The sequence below is a fragment of the Hyla sarda genome, chromosome 4 (genome assembly GCF_029499605.1).
Source record: "Hyla sarda isolate aHylSar1 chromosome 4, aHylSar1.hap1, whole genome shotgun sequence".
NCBI classification, from domain to species: domain Eukaryota; kingdom Metazoa; phylum Chordata; class Amphibia; order Anura; family Hylidae; genus Hyla; species Hyla sarda.
In genome coordinates this window covers 297,108,424-297,131,670 of record NC_079192.1, presented here as the reverse complement: position 1 = coordinate 297,131,670, position 23,247 = coordinate 297,108,424, and the positions used below count along the sequence as shown (strand labels likewise).

The following is a 23,247-nucleotide window of genomic DNA, read 5'->3' as shown; positions in this document are numbered from 1 at the left end:
TATCCTTCATATAAGATAGGGATAGGTATAAGGCTATCCTTCATATAAGATAGGGATAGGTATAAAGATATCCTTCATGTAAGATAGATATAGGTATAAGGCTATCCTTCATATAAGATAGAGATGGGTATAAGGCTATCCTTCATATAAGATAGAGATAGGTATAAGGCTATCCTTCATATAAGATATAGATAGGTATAAGGCTATCCTTCATATAAGATAGGGATAGGTATAAGGCTATCCTTCATATAAGATAGGGATAGGTATAAGGATATCCTTCATATAAGATAGGGATAGGTATAAGGATATCCTTCATGTAAGATAGATATAGGTATAAGGCTATCCTTCATATAAGATAGAGATAGGCATAATGCTATCCTTCATATAAGATAGAGATAGGTATAAGGGTATCCTTCATATAAGATATAGATAGGTATAAGGATATCTTTCATATAAGATAGAGATAGGTATAAGGCTATCCTTCATATAAGATAGAGATAGGCATAAGGTTATCCTTCATATAAGATAGAGATAGGCATAAGGCTATCCTTCATATAAGAAAGTGCCAGGGACTATTCATAGTATTTAGAATATTGGGCAGACTAGACGGGCCAAATGGTTCTTATCTGCCGACACTGGCAACTGCTTGCAATGAATGCCTTTATTTAATGAGTTACTTATGAAGACAACCCCTTTCTGTAAACCTTGTTAGGACATATGAATTCCAAAAAGGAGGTCCCACTGCTCTGGACCTCCCACTGTTGCCCAGAGTGGAAAGATGCTAAGAAGCAGTGTTAGTTTATGATTCTGTAGGACATGACCTGCATTACATGGCTATTCATTTCAATGGCCGGCATGTTGGTTTTGGTTTTGAACTTTAAACGTGTTAATATTTTGAATGATTTCATGCCCCTTTTCTCCATTGATACATAGCGCTGGGGGTTTCTTGCTTGTCTCTCAGATGTGACCTAATAGAATCCGAGCATTTAATTCAGTAGGAACTCTAATACTTCACTGCCCTCTAATCACAATTTCCTTTAAGACAGAATGGATTAGTTGTTTTATGGTCATGAAAGATTTAAAAAGCAAACTGTTTATAAATGTAATCAATTTGTTCTCAACATTTTAATGTTACAAAGTTTTTAATCTTTTTAAAATATATCTGTTTATCTTGTAGGGTATTTGGTGCTGCTATTTTTTTAACCTCTGTCCTAAATATGTTGATACCATCAGCAGCAAATGTACATTATGGATGTGTCATATCTGTCCGTGTTGTACAAGGCCTTGTTGAGGTAGGTGGTAATTTTAATATCTAACTTTATGGTTCATTTTGTTCCTTGGCACCCAACAATTTTTTTTAAATATATATATTTATTTTAGGGTGTTACATATCCAGCATGCCATGGGCTGTGGAGTAAATGGGCACCTCCCTTGGAGAGAAGCAGACTAGCAACCACTTCGTTTTGTGGTAATAAGCCTTTCCTTACAATCATTTGTTAGTTGAGACAGTCTTTAGTAATCCCCCTATCTCCCCATAACAAATAAACCTCTCATTAGGGTACAAAATATAGGGCATTTTCTCATGTGTTCCTTTACACACATTAAAGGGGTATTCCAGGCCAAAACTTTTTTTTATATATCAACTGACTCCGGAAAGTTAAACAGATTTGTAAATTACTTCTATTAAAAAATCTTAATCCTTCCAATAGTTATTAGCTTCTGAAGTTGAGTTGTTGTTTTCTGTCTAACTGCTTTCTGATGACTCACATCCGGGAGCTGTGCAGTTCCTATGGGGATATTCTCCCATCATGCACAGCTCCCGGGATGTGACTGTTACGCCGAGCGCTCCGGGTCCCCGCTCCTCCCCGGAGCGCTCGCTACACTCTCGCTACTGCAGCGCTCCGGTCAGATCCACTGACCCGGTGCGCTGCGATACCGCCTCCAGCCGGGATGCGATTCGCGATGCGGGTGGCGCCCGCTCGCGATGCGCACCCCGGCTCCCGTACCTGACTCGCTCTCCGTCGGTCCTGTCCCGGCGCGCGCGGCCCCGCTCCCTAGGGCGCGCGCGCGCCGGGTCTCTGCGATTTAAAGGGCCACTGCGCCGCTGATTGGCGCAAGTGGTTCTAATTAGTGTGTTCACCTGTGCACTCCCTATGTATACCTCACTTCCCCTGCACTCCCTCGCCGGATCTTGTTGCCATTGTGCCAGTGAAAGCGTTTCCTTGTGTGTTCCTAGCCTGTGTTCCAGACCTCCTGCCGTTGCCCCTGACTACGATCCTTGCTGCCTGCCCCGACCTTCTGCTACGTCCGACCTTGCTTCTGTCTACTCCCTTGTACCGCGCCTATCTTCAGCAGTTAGAGAGGTTGAGCCGTTGCTAGTGGATACGACCTGGTCACTACCGCCGCAGCAAGACCATCCCGCTTTGCGGCGGGCTCTGGTGAAAACCAGTAGTGACTTAGAACCGGTCCACTAGAACGGTCCACGCCAATCCCTCTCTGGCACAGAGGATCCACCTCCTGCCAGCCGGCATCGTGACAGTAGATCCGGCCATGGATCCCGCTGAAGTCCCTCTGCCAGTTGTCGCCGACCTCACCACGGTGGTCGCCCAGCAGTCACAACAGATAGCGCAACAAGGCCACCAGCTGTCTCAACTGACCGTGATGCTACAGCAGCTACTACCACAGCTTCAGCAATCATCTCCTCCGCCAGCTCCTGCACCTCCTCCGCAGCGAGTGGCCGCTTCAGGCCTACGACTATCCTTGCCGGATAAATTTGATGGGGACTCTAAATTTTGCCGTGGCATTCTTTCTCAATGTTCCCTGCACTTGGAGATGATGTCGGACCAGTTTCCTACTGAAAGGTCTAAGGTGGCTTTCGTAGTCAGCCTTCTGTCTGGAAAAGCTCTGTCATGGGCCACACCGCTCTGGGACCGCAATGACCCCGTCACTGCCTCTGTACACTCCTTCTTCTCGGAAATTCGAAGTGTCTTTGAGGAACCTGCCCAAGCCTCTTCTGCTGAGACTGCCCTGTTGAACCTGGTCCAGGGTAATTCTTCCGTTGGCGAGTACGCCGTACAATTCCGTACTCTTGCTTCTGAACTATCCTGGAATAATGAGGCCCTCTGCGCGACCTTTAAAAAAGGCCTATCCAGCAACATTAAAGATGTTCTGGCCGCACGAGAAATCCCTGCTAACCTACATGAACTCATTCATCTAGCCACTCGCATTGACATGCGTTTTTCCGAAAGGCGTCAGGAGCTCCGCCAGGATATGGACTTTGTTCGCACGAGGCGTTTTTTCTCCCCGGCTCCTCTCTCCTCTGGTCCCCTGCAATCCGTTCCTGTGCCTCCCGCCGTGGAGGCTATGCAGGTCGACCGGTCTCGCCTGACACCTCAAGAGAGGACACGACGCCGCATGGAGAATCTCTGCCTGTACTGTGCCGGTACCGAACACTTCCTGAAGGATTGTCCTATCCGTCCTCCCCGCCTGGAAAGACGTACGCTGTCTCCGCACAAAGGTGAGACAGTCCTTGATGTCAACTCTGCTTCTCCACGTCTTACTGTGCCTGTGCGGATATCTGCCTCTACCTTCTCCTTCTCTACTATGGCCTTCTTGGATTCCGGATCTGCAGGAAATTTTATTTTGGCCTCTCTCATCAACAGGTTCAACATCCCGGTGACCAGTCTCGCCAGACCCCTCTACATCAATTGTGTTAACAATGAAAGATTGGACTGTACCATACGTTTCCGCACGGAGCCCCTCCTAATGTGCATCGGACCTCATCACGAGAAAATTGAGTTTTTGGTCCTCCCCAATTGCACTTCCGAAATTCTCCTCGGACTACCCTGGCTACAACACCATTCCCCAACCCTGGATTGGTCCACTGGGGAGATCAAGAGTTGGGGTTCCTCTTGTTTCAAGGACTGCCCAGTTCTCCTTGCCGTGACCCTGTGGTTCCCCCTGTAACCGGTCTCCCTAAGGCCTATATGGACTTTGCGGATGTTTTTTGCAAAAAACAAGCTGAGACTCTACCTCCTCACAGGCCTTATGACTGTCCTATTGACCTCCTCCCGGGCACTACTCCACCCCGGGGCAGAATTTATCCTCTCTCTGCCCCAGAGACTCTTGCTATGTCTGAGTACATCCAGGAAAATTTAAAAAAGGGCTTTATCCGCAAATCCTCCTCTCCTGCCGGAGCCGGATTTTTCTTTGTGTCCAAAAAAGATGGCTCCCTACGTCCTTGCATTGACTACCGCGGTCTTAATAAAATCACGGTAAAGAACCGCTACCCCCTACCTCTCATCTCTGAACTCTTTGATCGCCTCCAAGGTGCCCACATCTTTACCAAACTGGACTTAAGAGGTGCTTATAATCTCATCCGCATCAGAGAGGGGGATGAATGGAAAACGGCATTTAACACTAGAGATGGACACTTTGAGTATCTGGTCATGCCCTTTGGCCTGTGCAACGCCCCTGCCGTCTTCCAAGACTTTGTTAATGAAATTTTTCGTGATCTCTTATATTCCTGTGTTGTTGTGTATCTGGACGATATCCTGATTTTTTCTGCCAACCTAGAAGAACACCGCCAGCATGTCCGCATGGTTCTTCAGAGACTTCGTGACAATCAACTTTATGCCAAAATGGAGAAATGTCTGTTTGAATGTCAATCTCTTCCTTTCCTAGGATACTTGGTCTCTGGCCAGGGACTACAAATGGATCCAGACAAACTCTCTGCCGTCTTAGATTGGCCACGCCCCTCCGGACTCCGTGCTATCCAACGTTTTTTGGGGTTCGCCAATTATTACAGACAATTTATTTCACATTTTTTTACCATTGTGGCTCCTATCGTGGCTTTAACCAAAAAGAATGCCAATCCTAAGTCATGGCCTCCTCAAGCGGAAGACGCCTTTAAACAGCTCAAGTCTGCCTTTTCTTCGGCTCCCGTGCTCTCCAGACCTGACCCATCTAAACCCTTCCTATTGGAGGTTGATGCCTCCTCAGTAGGAGCTGGAGCGGTCCTTCTACAAAAAAATTCTTCCGGGCATGCTGTTACTTGTGGTTTTTTTTCTAGGACCTTCTCTCCGGCGGAGAGGAACTACTCCATCGGGGATCGAGAGCTACTAGCCATTAAATTAGCACTTGAGGAATGGAGGCATCTGCTGGAGGGATCAAGATTTCCAGTTATTATTTACACCGATCACAAGAACCTCTCCTATCTCCAGTCTGCCCAACGGCTGAATCCTCGCCAGGCCAGGTGGTCTCTGTTCTTTGCCCGATTTAATTTTGAAATTCACTTTCGGCCTGCCAATAAGAACATTAGGGCCGATGCTCTCTCTCGTTCCTCGGATGCCTCGGAAGTAGAGCTCTCTCCGCAACACATCATTCCTCCTGACTGCCTGATCTCCACTTCTCCAGCCTCCATCAGGCAAACTCCTCCAGGGAAGACCTTCGTCTCTCCACGCCAACGCCTCGGAATCCTCAAATGGGGTCACTCCTCCCATCTCGCAGGTCATGCGGGCATCAAGAAATCCGTGCAACTCATCTCTCGTTTCTATTGGTGGCCGACTCTGGAGACGGATGTTGTGGATTTTGTGCGAGCCTGCACTGTCTGTGCCCGGGATAAGACTCCTCGCCAGAAGCCCGCTGGTCTTCTTCATCCTCTGCCTGTCCCCGAACAGCCTTGGTCTCTGATTGGTATGGACTTTATTACAGACTTACCCCCATCCCGTGGCAACACTGTTGTTTGGGTGGTCGTTGATCGATTCTCCAAGATGGCACATTTCATCCCTCTTCCTGGTCTCCCTTCAGCGCCTCAGTTGGCAAAACAATTTTTTGTACACATTTTTCGTCTTCACGGGTTGCCCACGCAGATCGTCTCGGACAGAGGCGTCCAATTCGTGTCAAAATTCTGGAGGGCTCTCTGTAAACAACTCAAGATTAAATTAAACTTTTCTTCTGCCTATCACCCTCAATCCAATGGGCAAGTAGAAAGAATTAACCAGGTCCTGGGTGATTATTTACGGCATTTTGTTTCCTCCCGCCAGGATGACTGGGCAGATCTTCTACCATGGGCCGAATTCTCGTATAACTTCAGAGTCTCTGAATCTTCCTCCAAATCCCCATTTTTCGTGGTGTACGGCCGTCACCCTCTTCCCCCCCTCCCTACTCCCTTGCCCTCTGGTTTGCCCGCTGTGGATGAAATATCTCGTGATCTTTCCACCATATGGAAAGAGACCCAAAATTCTCTCTTACAGGCTTCATCACGCATGAAGAAGTTTGCTGATAAGAAAAGAAGAGCTCCCCCCATTTTTTCTCCTGGAGACAAGGTATGGCTCTCCGCTAAATATGTCCGCTTCCGTGTCCCTAGCTACAAATTGGGACCACGCTATCTTGGTCCTTTCAAAATGTTGTGCCAGATTAATCCTGTCTCTTACAAACTTCTTCTTCCTCCTTCTCTTCGTATTCCTAATGCCTTTCACGTTTCTCTTCTTAAACCACTCATCATCAACCGTTTCTCTCCCAAACTTGTTTCTCCCACTCCTGTTTCCGGCTCCTCGGACATCTTCTCCGTAAAGGAGATACTGGCCTCCAAGAAGGTCAGAGGGAAAACTTTTTTTTTTGGTCGATTGGGAGGGTTGTGGTCCTGAAGAGAGATCCTGGGAACCTGAGGACAATATCCTAGACAAAAGTCTGCTCCTCAGGTTCTCAGGCTCTAAGAAGAGGGGGAGACCCAAGGGGGGGGGGTACTGTTACGCCGAGCGCTCCGGGTCCCCGCTCCTCCCCGGAGCGCTCGCTACACTCTCGCTACTGCAGCGCTCCGGTCAGATCCACTGATACCGCCTCCAGCCGGGATGCGATTCGCGATGCGGGTGGCGCCCGCTCGCGATGCGCACCCCGGCTCCCGTACCTGACTCGCTCTCCGTCGGTCCTGTCCCGGCGCGCGCGGCCCCGCTCCCTAGGGCGCGCGCGCGCCGGGTCTCTGCGATTTAAAGGGCCACTGCGCCGCTGATTGGCGCAAGTGGTTCTAATTAGTGTGTTCACCTGTGCACTCCCTATGTATACCTCACTTCCCCTGCACTCCCTCGCCGGATCTTGTTGCCATTGTGCCAGTGAAAGCGTTTCCTTGTGTGTTCCTAGCCTGTGTTCCAGACCTCCTGCCGTTGCCCCTGACTACGATCCTTGCTGCCTGCCCCGACCTTCTGCTACGTCCGACCTTGCTTCTGTCTACTCCCTTGTACCGCGCCTATCTTCAGCAGTCAGAGAGGTTGAGCCGTTGCTAGTGGATACGACCTGGTCACTACCGCCGCAGCAAGACCATCCCGCTTTGCGGCGGGCTCTGGTGAAAACCAGTAATGACTTAGAACCGGTCCACTAGCACGGTCCACGCCAATCCCTCTCTGGCACAGAGGATCCACCTCCTGCCAGCCGGCATCGTGACAGTGACATCATCATTGAGCAGTTAGACAAAAAACTTCAGAAGCTAATAACTATTGGAAGGATTAAGATTTTTTAATAGAAGTAATTTACAAATCTGTTTAACTTTCCGGAGCCAGTTGATATATATAAAAAAAGGTTTTGCCTGGAATACCCCTTTAAGTCTCGTTCACAATAGTGTTAGGCCTCGTTCAAATTAGCATTATGGGGCTCCATTTGAAGGCTCCATTACAGATGCTGATAACAGGGCTGGACACCAATGCATCCTGACAGATCCTTTTGACTTTATTGGGGTCACTTGGGTCCATTAGATGTCCATTATTTTGCAGGATTTTAGCAGAGAAAAAAAACTGACATGCTGGATTTTTTCTCTCTGCTAAAGTCCTGTCATTTTAGCGGCACCATGTGGTGACAGTCTTACAATTTCATACATTTAGCTTCCCTGAAGTCACTCAAAACAAATATTGTGTGTGGGGATATTTCACCATGTGCGCCACAGACAAAGTTCAGCTTGAAATCAATGTACGGAGCTCCTAATGCTGAGCTTAACATAGCCGTAGACCTAAAGATGCCCACAGACATAAGATAAAAGTAGGCTAATGGGCAAACAAACATAGAGTGGGGATCAAAAGTTTGGGCACCCCAGGTAAAAATTTGTATTAATGTGCGTAAAGAAGCCAAGGAAAGATGGACAAATCTCCAAAAGGCATCAAATTACAGATTAGACATTCTTTTAATATGTCAACAAAAGTTATATTTTATTTCCATCATTTACATTTTCAAAATGTAAACAAAAAACAAAAAAATGGCGTCTGCAAAAGTTTGGGCACCCTGTAGAATTTATAGCGTGCACTGCCCCCTTTGCAAAGCTGAGACCTGCCAGTGTCATGGATTGTTCTCAATCATCATCTGGGAAGACCAGGGGATGTCAATCTCAAAGGTTTTAAATACCCAGACTCAGCTGACCTTGCCTCAACAATCAGCACCATGGGTTCTTCTAAGCAGTTGTCTAGAAATCTGAAACTGAAAATAGTTGACGCTCACAAAGCTGGAGAAGGCTATAAGAAGATAGAAAAACGTTTTCAGATGTCAATATCCTCTGTTTGTAATGTAATTAAGAAATGACAGTCATCAGGAACAGTGGAGGTTAAAGCAAGATCTGGAAGACCATGAAAAATATCAGACAGAATAGCTTGCAGGATTGTGAGAAAAACTATTCAAAGCCCACGTTTGACTGCACAATCCCTCCAGAAAGATTTGGCAGACACTGGAGTTGTGGTACACTATTCCACTATAAAGAGATACTTGTACAAATATGGTCTTCATGGAAGAGTCATCAGAAGAAATCCTCTTCTACGTCTTCACCAGAAAAGTCAGCGTTTGAACTTTGCAAATGAACATATAGACAAGCCTGATGCATTTTGGAAACAAGTTCTGTGGACCGATGAGGTTAAAATTGAACTTTTTTTTTACAGAATTTAATGAAAAGAACCTCTGTCCAACTGTTAAGCATGGGGGTGGATCAGTCATGCTTTGGGGTTGTATTGCAGCCAGTTGCACAGGGAACATCTCACGAGTAGAAGGAAAAATTGATTCAATAAAATTTCAGCAAATTTTGGATGCTAACTTGATGCCATCTGTGAAAAAGCTAAAGTTAAAGAGAGGATGGCTTCTACAAATGGACAATGATCCTAAACACACCTCGAAATCCACGGGGATTACTTCAAGATGCGTAAACTGAAGGTTTTGCCATGGCCTTCACAATCTCCTGACCTCAACATAATTGAAAATCTATGGATAGACCTTAAAAGAGCAGTGTGTGACAGACAGCCCAGAAATCTCTAAGAACTGGAAGACTTTTGTAAGGAAGAATGGGCAAAGATACCTCAAACAAGAATTGAAAGACTCTTGGCTGGCTACGAAAAGCGTTTACAAACTGTGATACATGCCAAAGGGGGCAGTACTAGATATTAACTCTGCAGGGTGCCTAAACTATTGCAGATGACATTTTTTTGTTTTCTGTTATTTTGAAAGTGTAAATGATGGAAATAAAATCTCACTTTTGTTGACATATAAGAATGTCTAATCTGTAATTTGATGCCTTTTGGAGATTTTTCCATTTTTCCTTAGCTTCTTTATGCTCATTAATACAAATTTTTACCTGGGGTGCCCAAACTTTTGATTCCCACTGTAGAACAAATGATTGCCTGGTGATAAGTCACTTTGCAAGCACAGCTCCAATCAGCAACAGCAACCAATCACAGCTCATCTTTCATTTTGCCAAAGCAATTTGAAAAAAATAAAAGCTAAGCTGTGATTGGTTGTATATCTGAGACAAAAATCAGACACAATTTTGTCTGGGCCACTAAGGATTCATTGAGTATTTTCCATACAGATGATGCCCTGGCCCTGATGCTCAGCATTTGGAACAAACTGTGTTTGGAACAAACCCCGCCCCCTCTTGACATCCCGCCCCACCCCCTCAATGCAAGTCTATGGGAGGGGGTGTGACAGACATCATGAGGGGCCAGGGCTATGACATCACAAGCTCCCGGCACTGGCTCCAGCGTTAAGAACAGTATATTCCAAACGCTGAGCAGCGGAGAACCCCTTTAAGTCTAGGAAACCAGTGCTGAAGATATCTGTCAGCTACCATCATGAGACCAATGTACACATATATTACTAAAATTGTGTCCAATTACATGTCCAATGCTAAACAACTTAAGACCATAAAGTGTTATGAGGAATTTCTTAGCTTCTGAGGACTTCTCTTACACAGCTATAATCAGTTATGGTTTCATCTGTATTTTTACATTGCAGGGTCCTATGCTGGGGCAGTAATTGCAATGCCATTAGCAGGGATACTCGTACAATACATTGGTTGGTCTTCTGTCTTTTACATTTATGGTAAGGTTTTTTCAACATGTTTGCATATCCTAAATAGAAAAAAAAAAATCACTAAGTACCATGTACTCTGCCATTCATACACGTAATGGTTCAGGGACACAATGACTTCAGTGGGACATCGGCAGTGAGCAGTGATCTTCCTATAGGCTGCTGACGTCTGATATAGCCTCCCCATGTCCCATCCTGCACTCGTGACAGGGCCCCCCCCTCAGAATATAAAGTCTGCACAAAGTCTCCTCTTATGGGATCTTCCTTTCTTGGACACATCCTCCTGATCTACAGGGGAAGGGCCAGAAGAATGAAGAGTGAGTGTTGATCTGTCTATCTGTGGTCTGTATTAGGCTGGGTTCACATCACGTTTTTACAATACAGTTCCTGTATAAGTTTTCAATTTGAAAACCGTATGAAACCGTATCGAAAACCATATGCATTGACTCACCATTGAAAACCGTATGCCAAAAGATGCATCAGGTTGTTTCCGTTTTGCATCCTGTACAGTTTTGTCAGGTTTTTTCCCGTACCCAAAACCTTAGCCTACTATGGTTTTTGGTCCGGGTGAAAAACCGTATTGAAACTGTATATGTTTTTTTAAAAACATGGGAGTCAATGGGAACCGTACAGAACTGTATGTGCGTACGATTCCATCCGGTTTTCACCATACGGTTTTTGACTTTGCACAGTTTTTTTCTTGGAATTTCAATCAAACAAGTGAACCTTTATTCATAATGGAGTGAAAACTTAAAAATGTATAAGTTTTTTTCTAAAAAAAACGGATGCAACCGGACATCATTTTTAAACCGTAAATGGATTAAAATTTGTACACACATTTTGATACAGAGTAGTCCGGTTTTGAGGAATACGTTTTTCCTTCAAAAACCTGTACCAGCAACTGTATTGCAAAAACATGGTGTGAATGCAGCCTTATAGTGGAGTTCAGATGCTGGAGGCCTGTAATATACTGGGGTCTGTTACTAGGGTCTGTATTATCGTGGGAGTCTCATGCTGTGGTATGTATTTAATTTGGTATCACTGCGTTGGAAAATGTCCAAACTATTGAACAGGTATTGATCCTGCACAGAGAAAAAATAAATAAAAAAAATTCCTGTGGCAGAATTTCAGTTCTTTAGTTCATCTCACATCCTATTAAACATAGAATAAAAAGTAAAAAGCGCTAAATCACATGGACAGCAGTATCAGTCTAATCTACTGTGGGAAAATAAACAAATAATATATATCCTGGGGGAACATAGACAACACATAAAAGTACCATATGCCAACATTACATAATGGGGTACCAAAGGGCAATTTTGCACGGGACACCATACAGCCTAGGGCCATCTTCGTCATGTGACTGTTTTTAGTTCATTGTAGCAGTACATTTCTCAGAGGAGCCCACCCTCACAATGTCAAACCGATTGAAATATTTCAACAAATAGTTATATAAAAGCACAATTTCAATACATGGAATTCAATTTTTTTTCTATATAGACCTCGTTGACACTCCAGTCAAAAGTTGTTGTTTTTTTTACTTTCCCAGCATGAGCATGGTAAGGGTTATTGGATAGTAATAAATCCTGGCACTCTTGAAATGATTTTAAATGCTCTTTACTTCGCTTCTTACTTCATATACAGCATTGAATGTAGCAGCACTGAAGTTGAGAAAGGCATCTTTGCCGGAACGCGTGCTGCTACATTCAATGATGTATATGCAGTAAGAAGCGAAGTAAAGAGCATTTAAAATAATTTCAAGAGTGCCGGGATTTATTACTATCTACTACTGTTACCTATCCACGAGCACTGTGAGAATATTGCAGTGCCGACCTATCATTTACTTACATGGTAAGGGTTATTGGCTGACTTTCTCCCCTTCATACTGGGTTCTCTGTTTCCTAGATAAGGATGCTCAGCCCACAAATGTTTAGAATGTCGGGGTGCCAGGCCGAAGATCACGGGGGTCCCAGCCATTGGACCCCCTGAGACCAGACATCTTATCCCCTGTCCTGAGAATTGGGCATATGATGTCTAGTACCTGAGTACCCCTTTACTATTTTATAGATACTGTTCAAGCATTTTTAGTAAGTTTTAGTGTATTCTGAGCTACAACAATAAGTAAACTTTTCTGTAGTAACCATACTAATTAGTAGTAAGCATACTAATAGATACACCTTCATTATGCAGGAATATTTGGAATGATTTGGTACATATTCTGGTTGCTTCATGCCACAGAGAGCCCAGCTGCACATCCTTCTATTACTGCTGAAGAAAGATCATACATCGAGACCAGCATAGGAGAAGGCAGTACTTTTGTTACAACTGGTGTAAGTATAATATTGTTCAGTTTCAATTGTGTCACCAGGGCGGGCTAGAAGGGGCCATGCCCCCCACATCATGCTGTGCCCCTTATATGCCACCCAATGAAATGTTAGTGGGCCAGTCAGTCTGAGAGCCACTATCATGTGAAGATATAGGAGCATTTTATATTATTAATAAGTGAACAATCCTGTAGCTTCAGGGCAGAAAAACTCGTCCCTACCAAGTATCAGCACAGGATGACAGTCAGCTGATCCCTCCCTCCTCTTGGGGTCACATGGTGCTGTCAGCCTATAAGGAGTGACCTTGGCCTGGGCAGAAACTAGATGAAATGGCAAGGGGCATGGCCAAAACTAGAGGGCAGGGAATTGGTGAAACGGCCCGTGGGAGGAGTAAAGGCCAGTCCACTGATCTAGGAGAAAAGTAAAAAGGAATGAAGATAAGAAGAAAGCAAGCAGAGAAGACGAGATGAAAAATGCTACATGGGCTGCAAACAATCTGCAGATCAAATGAGACCAGAAACAGTTCACTGTCATTCTGTGCTGCTATTTCCCAGAGCCCCCTGGGTAGGGAAATGCCCCCTCCCCATAATCCATTATAGTCTATGGCAGTGTTTAACAAAGAGCCTTTAGCTGTTGCAAAACTGCAACTCCCAGCATACTCAGACAGTTAAATGGGCACTCTCATTAAAACTATTTTTTGCTATTGCAAATAGCAAATGAAAAATATTTCTAATATACTTTGGTTAAAAAAATGAAGTTTTCTATGTTTTATTTGTGCTTAAAAAAGCTCAAGAGCACATTTTCCTCCATCTTTTACACAGATTTCGGACCGAAGCCCGAACATAGGAAGTGCAGCCTGGAGTGCTGAGGGGGGGGGGGGGGGGTGTCCAACCAACAGCATATGGCAGTTAAGTGTGAGAGGAGCTATGATTGGATGAGGCTGGACACACACCCCTCAGCACTCCAGGCTGCACTTTCTGTGTTTGGACCTCGGTCCTAAATCTGTGTATGAGATGGGGGAAAATGTGCTCTTGAGCTTTTTTAAGCACAAACGAAACATAGAAAACTTAATTTTTTTTAACCAAAGTATATTAGAAATATTTTCTATTTACCATAAGGAGTGCAATATCAAAAATTATTTTTAATGAGAGTTACCCTTTAACCCTTTAAGGATGCAGCCCTTTTTCACCTTAAGGACTGAGCCCTTTTTCGCAATTCTGACCACTGTCGCTTTACGAATTAATAACTCGAAAACGCTTTTACCGAATATTCTGATTCTGAGAGTTTTTTCGTGACATATTCTATATTATTTTGGTGGAAAATTTTTGGCGTTACTTGCATCCTTTTTTGGTGAAAAATCCCCAAATTTCATGAAAATTTTGAAAATCTTGCATTTTTCTAACTTTGAAGCTCTCTACTTGTAAGGAAATGGATATTCCAAATACATTTTATTTTTATTCACAAATAAAATATGTCCACTTTATGTTGGCATCATAAAATGGACATATTTTGCTTTTTGAAAAAATAAGAGGGCTTCAAAGTAGAGCAGCAATTTTCATTTCATGAAAATTGCTAAATCTGAAGGGACAGATGTTACAGAACTACAACTCCCAGCATGCCTGGGAAGTCTAGGCATGCTGAGAGTTGTAGTTTGGCAACATCTGGAGGGCTACCGTTTGGGCACCACTGTAACAGTGATCTCCAAACTGTGACCCTCCAGATGTTGCAAAACTACAACTCCCAGCATGCCCAGACAGCCTTTGGCTGTCTGGGCATGCTGGGAGTTGCAGCTTGGCATTCCTAGTTGTTGCCACAGTAAAGATCACTTTACTTTCACTTTCATCCCCCCCCCCCCCCACTGTCGTTTCCCTACCTGAGCCAGGATCTCTGCAGTCTCCAGCGACGATCCGGGGTCCCCAGGCATCTTCTCCTCCAGGTACCGGCCTCCATCTTCTCCCCACGTTCCCCTCGATAGCCATGGCAACCCACTGTCCTGCCCTGCCATTGGTCAGAATCCGTTATGACCAATGGCAGGGGATAGGAGGAGATCGCAGCACTGCGACCTCGCTCCTATCCCTCAGGCTCACCAGAGACCCGATCAGCCCGGAATAGCAGAAAATCGCATGTCTGAATTGACATGCGATTTTCTGCGATCACCGACATGGGGGGGTCTCAGGACCCCCCTCGGCGATGTGCCAGGATGCCTGCTGAATGATTTCAGCAGGCATCCCGGTCCGGGTCCCCAACCGGCTAGCGGCGGGGACCGGAATTCCCACGGGTGTATGCATAGGCCCCATGTCCTTAAGGACTCGGGATGCAGGACGTATGCATACGCCCGGCGTCCTTAATAGGTTAAAGGTTATCGGGCATGCTGGAAGTTGTAGTTTTGCAACAGCTGAAGTCACACCTCTTGGGAAACACTGGTCTATGGTGATAAATTAGTTTAACATATGTTTAATAGTGGCAGCTGTCACCCATATACTATAATGGAATCCATTTAGCAGGCTAGACTTGTACACGTTCACAGCCTATGCGTTAAACAAATCGCAAGTTAATGTATGGGTGATAGATGCCACAATTACACATTCATGACAGGCATCTGTTTTGTGCTCTGTCCAGTTCTGGGTCCGTTCAGCTTTTTTTTGCAACAAACGGCCCCCAAAATGGGTCAGAACACAATCTGAGGGACCCCAAGCTGGAGACACCACTGTTCAATTTAGTTGTGGAGAGAGTTCTCAAAGAAACTAATTTCATATCAATAATCTCTTCCTTGGTATATATATATATATATATATATATATATATATATATATATATATGCATTATGTGCCAATGCAAGGATTTGAATCTTCATTTTTAGTATTTCAAAATCCTATGTTTTATTTTTCCGAATGAGCTTGCTAAACTAATCCTAACAATCTAGCTTATTTTTATTAAGATATCCATTTTATTATTGACAATATTAGTGTTCCAATTATGTGATACTTTGAGATACTCTTCATGTTAGTAATAGGTAATCTCTTAGATTAAAGAGGTAGTTAGGGTTACACAAGCTGCTATAATGGACAGTTTCTAATAGGATTTATGGGACACAAATGTGTCATGGTGATATGATGGACATACAAGTACGGTACAGTTATCAGAGCTCTGTCTTGTAATAAACTGTGCACCCGTGCAGTCAATACATGACCAAGACTGATTTGTATAATGACTGCAAACAGAGATATTAAGAAAAAAGAAGTGGTGTGCATACTAGAAACTGTCCAAACATTTCATTATACCTGTAGTAGTTTGCCGAAACCAAACTAAACCTTCAATTTTAAGATTTCCTGTTACCAACATCCCGAATATTACATTGTTACATACACTCTGTCCCTAACAGTTATTTCATTTTTTTTTGTAATAATAATAGTTTACATTTTCAGAAATTTAAGACGCCTTGGAAGAAGTTCTTTACCTCAATGCCAGTCTATGCGATCATTGTTGCAAATTTCTGTCGAAGCTGGACGTTTTATCTACTGTTGATCAGCCAACCTGCTTACTTTGAAGAAGTATTTGGCTTTCCAATAAGTAAGGTACGTGTTGTAAAGGGGTATTACAACTTGAAACACTTATTTCCCATCAATAAGTTGAAATACCCCTTTAAGAGTGTTAAAGGGGTTATCTGTCAGGAGGGGGGAGGGGTTTTTGAACTCTGCCCATTATGTAATATATAAAAAATAAACTGTCCTAGGCGGGCCAGTATAACACATTGGGCTATTTCGGGGCCCAGTACGTCCTGCTGCAGCTCAGGAACAGTATTGCACCAGGCACTGGAGCAGGACATGGAAGGCCCTGCAAGAGCTCTAAAGGTGAGTACAGGTTTTCTTTTTTTTTTTATATATATATATACACTACACAATGGGAATAGAAAAAAAAAACTCCCGTTGGATAACCACATTAAATATCCACTTTTAAAATATGTTCAAGAAATATGTTCAGCAGATTAGAGAATATTTTTTTACAGAGCACATAAACAGTGAAATGAAAATTTCATACAATATAGTGCAAATGTGATATGGAATAGTTTGATTTGTTAAACAGAATGTAATGTTAAAAAAATTATTTCATCACTTTGAGTATAAGTGATTGCCCCGATACCTCGGACAGTAGTAAACTGTGAGCTGCACCAACCCCTTTTTTTCTTCTTAGAATGTAATGTTACACAACACGAACCTTATTCTTACAGGAAATGTTTAATTACTGTTCCGTTTATGTAGAGATCAAAGATATTCAACAAACATATAAACCAGGCGAATAAGTAACCTCAAACATAAAAACTTATTGTACCACCACGAGCATCATTACTTCCGGTCTATTTTTATAAACTAATAAAGCCTTTGGATGAATTTATGACACCCTTTCTGACATGATTGTTTTCAATCTTATAACATATCAGTTCACATCATATTTTTACTCTGTGTTTAGCATGTACACCAAGAAAGCTTGTGACGTAAGAGCCAAAGGTTCCCGTAGGCCTTACTTGCCATACAGAGGCCAAAAGAATATTCTTTTGGCTGCCAGTCAGTTGGTATGTTTCAGTAAAGAAATCCCGGCACTCGCGGATAGATGCTGAATCACTTTGTGTTTTATTCACACATAAAGCATAGTATTGCGACTCGTAGGACGCGTTTCGACCAACAAATGGCCTTTGTCAACTGATCAGTTGACAAAGGCCATTTGTTGGTCGAAATGCGTCCTGCGAGTCGCAATACTATGCTTTATGTGTGAATAAAACACAAAGTGATTCAGCATCTATCCGTGAGTTCCAGGATTTCTTTACCTATCCATGCTGATTATTGATCCGCTGGCACCACAATAAAGGACGAGTGCCGACTCTCCGCTACCTTTACTGGTATGTTTCAGTATACCACAAAAAAGGTATGAAATAACATAGTAGACTACGCTCTTTGATAATGGATGCCATAATATCCTATGGGTGATGGATGGCATTATATGGCATCCAACACAGGCCTCTGTTAACTGTATACATAGGGAAGTGTTAGTGACTTCACTGTCTATATTTAGCCATTTATTGCTGGAGCTTCTGTAAGCAAACTTGCTATTTGCCTGAAGCCGCCATGATGTCAACTCAAAATTAGAAAATGAAGACAAACAGAAAGCTGCTGGAGCTGTAAATCACTTTCTAGGTTAAGAACAGGAGCTTCTTCAGGGCACTGTATAGTACACACCTTGTACTGAAAAAATAAAATAAAGCTGCCCTTGTTTGATGTCCAAAACATGTAGTACAGAACATGTAGTACCACACTGTACTACAGAGAAGCTCTACTAGACAGCAAATCACTGCATGTACTTCAGTAATACGGGGATTTTACTACTCAAATCTTCCCTCTGAATGGTCAGATCTTCCAACCATTCACATTGTAGCATTGTATGTCGAGTAAGGTCTCAATGTACAATGGTCATAGAAAGATAATTGTATGTTGAAAATATTGTAACCGGAAGCCATTGTCACTTGAGGGTCCACTCTATAAGCTTAATGCCAGATAAAGTGAGACCTGTGTTGTCTGAAGAGTTTCACGATTCATAAAAAACCTACTATATACTAGAGATCATCCATCACAGATCCAATGTGAGCCAACCATAGATGATATTTTTTGGACAGTAGTGGTTTCTGTCTTGCTATTTTGTCATAAATCCAATTTTGGTCCAGTCTCTCTTTTTTATAGTCAAGTCATTAACAATACTAACATTGGAATCTAGAGGTGGAATGTAGTCCTTGGAGGCCCAAGATGGGGCATGTCTCCAGATGCTGGGTACTGGAAAAACTTTTTCTACCTTGACCAAGGTATTTCATGGCAGGCCTAAGGCACTAAACTGAACATTTGCTTCAGAAAAAGTACAACCTGGCTTTTTTGGATGGGTTCATGACTGTTCTGAATCTATCTTTTTCATATGTTATATTGGGGTAGGATAATAATAATAATAGTAAAATAAAGGTTATACATTGTAACTTAAAGTGTCATTTAGAAAAACTTTTGACGTGTCACAGAGACATGTTAGAACTTTAACTTGGTCGAGGTCTCAGTGCTGAAATCCCCACTAATCATTAGAGATGGTGTAGAGAAGCAAACTTCATCCAGATTTAGTAGACAGCCTCTATTATAAGTCTACGGGCTGTCTAGTGAAGCTAGACGGAGATTGCTGAGAGCCGAGGAGTAAAGAGCTTAAAAGGGGAACTGCACCCCTAGACAACTTATCCCCTATCCAGAGGATAGGGGATCAGATGTCTGATCACCAAGGTCCCGCCGCTTGGGACCCCCGCAATCTCGGCTGTGGCACACCAGACATCCCATGCACGGAGCAAACTTTGGCGATGCAGGGCGGAGGCTCGGGACATCACGGTCACACCCCGCTTGTGATGTCACGGCCATGCCCCCTCAGTGCAAGCTTGCATTGAGGGGGCGTGGCCGTGACATCATGAGCGGGGTGTGGCCGTGATGTCATGAGCCTCAAGCGCTAAACCCGACACTCTAAATGAACACTGGGTGCAGCACGGAGATTGCGGGGGTCCCGCCACTTGGCACCCCCATGATCTCCGTTCTGCACCCAGCGTTCGTATCCCCTTTGGATAGGGGATAAAATGTCTAGGTGCGGAGTACCCCTTTAAGTGTGCACTTCTCTCTGTTTGTTAGAATGATCATGGGGTCCCAGCAATGTAATCCTGACTGATCACAACTTTTGACATGTCTCTGTGATGTGTCAAAAGTTTTACTATATAACAGGGACACAAAAAGCTCTGTGATTTGAAGGTTTTTGTAAAGGTTCTCTTCGTCTAACATTACATTTATTTTATTTAACAATTCATTCTGTGTGGAAAGTATAGGTGATATAGTTCATATCTGCAGTGCCCTAAACCAAAGACTGTATCCGCAGTGCCCTAAACCAAAGACTGTATCCACAGTGCCCTAAACCAATGACTGTATCTGCAGTGCCCTAAACCAATGACTGTATCTGCAGTGCCCTAAACCAATGACTGTATCCGCAGTGCCCTAAACCAATGACTGTATCTGCAGTGCCCTAAACCAATGACTGTATCCGCAGTGCCCTAAACCAATGACTGTATAAGATGTACCTACAGTAAATACTAAGGCTAGATTTACACAGGTCAAATCTCTTGGTTTTCATCATAGATCGTTCACTGAAATCTATGTTAAATCTGACAACAATCTTCCTCTAACACATGTGAATGGAGTCTCTGCAACCCATTAACATGCATCAAAAATCTTAAGTGTTGAAAAAATAATAAATGACAATAATCTGCTGTAAATTCGGTGTGGAACACCTGTAGATTCGCATTGATGGCAGTGGGGCTAATCCTTATATATGGCAATACAAATGGCACGTCCTCAGCAGAGGGTCACCTTCAGATTTCTTAGACAGTCATTATCCAACCTGTGACCTAACATTTTCTTTGATTTCTTAGGTTGGTCTACTCTCTGCAGTTCCACACATGGTAATGACAATTATTGTACCCATTGGAGGACAGTTGGCAGATTTGTTAAGAAGCAGGCAGATACTGAGCACGACAACTGTAAGGAAGATCATGAACTGTGGAGGTACTGGATTATTGGATTATGTTCCTCTGTCTGTACTGTATACTTATAGTAATGGTGAAAATAATGAACAACATTATGCAAGCATATGAATAATTGGTTTAAATATTTATCTTTAATATTTTAATTAGCATCTTATTGTACTCCGTGTAACTGAAACATATCCCCTGACCACAGGATAGAGAATAAGAGTCTTCACGCAAGGGGTCCGTGATCTCCTTTATGGAGCTCCGCTACTTACCCATCCTAGGAGCACTCCTGCTTCACCCCTTTAGAAGAGGGCAAGTGCAAGTGATGGCTCGCTCAAGCAATCAGCAGTTTAGATGGGACCCCCATATCAGCCGCTGATTGGCTGAGTGAGCTGTCACTTGCGCTCATCTCAGAAGGTGAGGGCTGAAACACACAGAGGACGGGTAAGTAGTGGGTCCCATACAGAAGATTGCGGGGGGTGTCCAGCAGTTGGACCCCCCCAAAATCAGACACTTATCTCCTATCCTGTTGATATGGGATACGTTTCAGCTTCCTGGAGTACCCCTTTAGGTTACTGATTCCTTGTATTTCCAGGACGATAATAACAATTGTACTGTATTTATGTGCAGGGTTTGGAATGGAGGCCACTCTTCTGCTAGTGGTTGGCTACTCTCACACCAAGGCCATTTCAATTTCCTTTCTCATTCTTGCTGTAGGATTCAGTGGTTTTGCTATATCAGGTAAGAACTGCCAGTCTGTTACTGAGCTAATTTGTTACTGTTCTTAAATGATCACTGTATACTATTGATATAAATAGTTTTTAGGTATAAAAATACACAATCCATTCTGTTTAATTATAGGCAAATCTTTGTTTTGACACCTCTATGGCTACTGATATGTGGAGGGAAGGACAATTTCAGCATGTCCTTCTTCCAAACACTATAGACATATAACAGAAGCAATGTCTAGCACAGGACTGACATAAATAGGTTTGGTCTCCAACTGTGGACCTTTAGATGTTGCAACACTACAACTCCCAGCATGGCATGTTGGGCATGCTGGGAATTGTAGTGTTGCAAGAATTGCACTGTCTATCTATCTATCTATCTATCTAGATAAGTAAATACGATGCAGCACTCCACAAGTAGCAAAGAAGGTGATTTTATTCCATCATGTGCATAGACAACGTTTCACCAGTCTCACACTGGCTTTTTCAAGTGTGAGACTGGTGAAACGTTGTCTATGCACATGATGGAATAAAATCACCTTCTTTGCTACTTGTGGAGTGCTGCATCGTATTTACTTATCTGGATTAAGGAACCGGAAGGACCCAGGTTCCAGATATGCGGGCACCCCGAATCTTTTCTTTTTTACCCTGGATTTTGGTTGTGCCGTTTTTATTTGCATTGTATCTATCTATCTATCTATCACATATCGATCTCCTATCTATCTATCTATCTATCTATATCATATCTACATATCTATCTATCTATCTTTCTATCCATCCAATATCTATCTATCTCATCTCTATCTATCTATATCATATCAACAAATCTATCACATATCTATCTCCTATCTATCTATCTATCTATCTATCTAGATCATATCTACATATCTATCTCATATCTATCTATCTATCTTTCTATCCATCCAATATCTATCTATCTCATATCTATCTATCTATCTATCTATCTTTCTATCCATCCAATATCTATCTATCTATCTATCTATCTATCTATCTATCACATATTTATTTATCTATCTATCTCATATCTATCTATCTCATATCTATTTATCTATCTCATATCTCTCTATCTATCTCATATCTCTCTATCTATCTATCTATCTATCTATCTATCTAAACAACAACAGAAACATAGTACAAATGGCTGGAGGTGCTCAACCCCAAATGCAGTTGTACAATTGTGCATTTATACTGGGAGAGCAGATCCTGCCCTTGTAGTCTGTTGCTAGGGGCAATCCCCAGCATAAAATGCATACAATGGAGGATGCCTGCAGCGGACTACAAGTGCCACAATAGGATCCTACACCAGATAGACGGTGTGGATGTGTAACAATTAGAATAATACAGGAATTTAGGTGCACTATGTGGTAGATGTATACAATGACATTGGCTAATCCCTCAACACTGATGTTAAAATGGAGACATTAGCCAGTATATCCTTGAATGAAGGACACACCAGAGCCCGCACACCCTCAAGTGGCACGGGACCTAACACTAAACCTACCTGTGCATGATAAGCAAAACCAGGGGCCAGTGGGCAATTACGGCAGCATTAGGCCGACTCACAGCCTCCTCCCAGGTACCCTCCAGTGTGGCTGAGCACACATGCAATGGGAGGAGGGAGACAGACTACAAGCCCCACCTGAGTTGGCTGATATAGTTGCTGGCCTCATTCCTGTATTATCTCTCATATCTATCTATCTCATATCTATCTATCTATCTATCTATCTATCTCATATCTATCTATCTATATCTATCTCATATCTATCTATCTATATCTATCTATCTCATATATATCTATCTATCACGTATCTATCTATCTCATATCTATCCATCTATATATCCACCCATATATCTACAGAAGAAAAAGCAGCAGCACTCACAGATAGCAATTCGGCCATCTCACATGAGGACTGACAGCAATAGGTATGGTCTCCGAACTGTGGACCTCTAGATGTTGCAACACTGCAGCCGTTGGCTGTCGGGCATGCTGGGAATTGTAGTGTTTCAAGAATTGTACTATCTCTCTATCTATCCATCTATTTCATATCTACATATCTATCTCTATCATATATCTATCTATCTTATATCTATATACTCATGTTTCATCTATATACTCATGTTTTATCTGTATCTTTGTGCTAGCAGTGTGCTGCTGTATTCTCCTGTTGCTGTATATTTAGCCCAGCAGCCTGCACCTGTAAACCAGGTCTATATAATAGTTTGGAATCAATAGTGCTGGCCAACTTATTCTTTGGTTGTA

General features: G+C 43.1%; 1 protein-coding gene across 1 annotated transcript in view; it reads left to right on the top strand.

Moving 5' to 3' along the window:
* The window catches only part of SLC17A8 (solute carrier family 17 member 8), a 36,119-nt gene that overhangs the window by 7,062 nt on the left and 5,810 nt on the right, over positions 1 to 23,247 (top strand). The window contains exons 4-10 of the mRNA XM_056569403.1: positions 1,178 to 1,292; positions 1,381 to 1,468; positions 10,255 to 10,341; positions 12,520 to 12,659; positions 16,079 to 16,228; positions 20,140 to 20,272; positions 20,869 to 20,979. Of these exons, the coding sequence (XP_056425378.1) occupies positions 1,178 to 1,292; positions 1,381 to 1,468; positions 10,255 to 10,341; positions 12,520 to 12,659; positions 16,079 to 16,228; positions 20,140 to 20,272; positions 20,869 to 20,979 (824 nt within the window). The remainder of the gene's footprint in view (positions 1 to 1,177; positions 1,293 to 1,380; positions 1,469 to 10,254; positions 10,342 to 12,519; positions 12,660 to 16,078; positions 16,229 to 20,139; positions 20,273 to 20,868; positions 20,980 to 23,247) is intronic.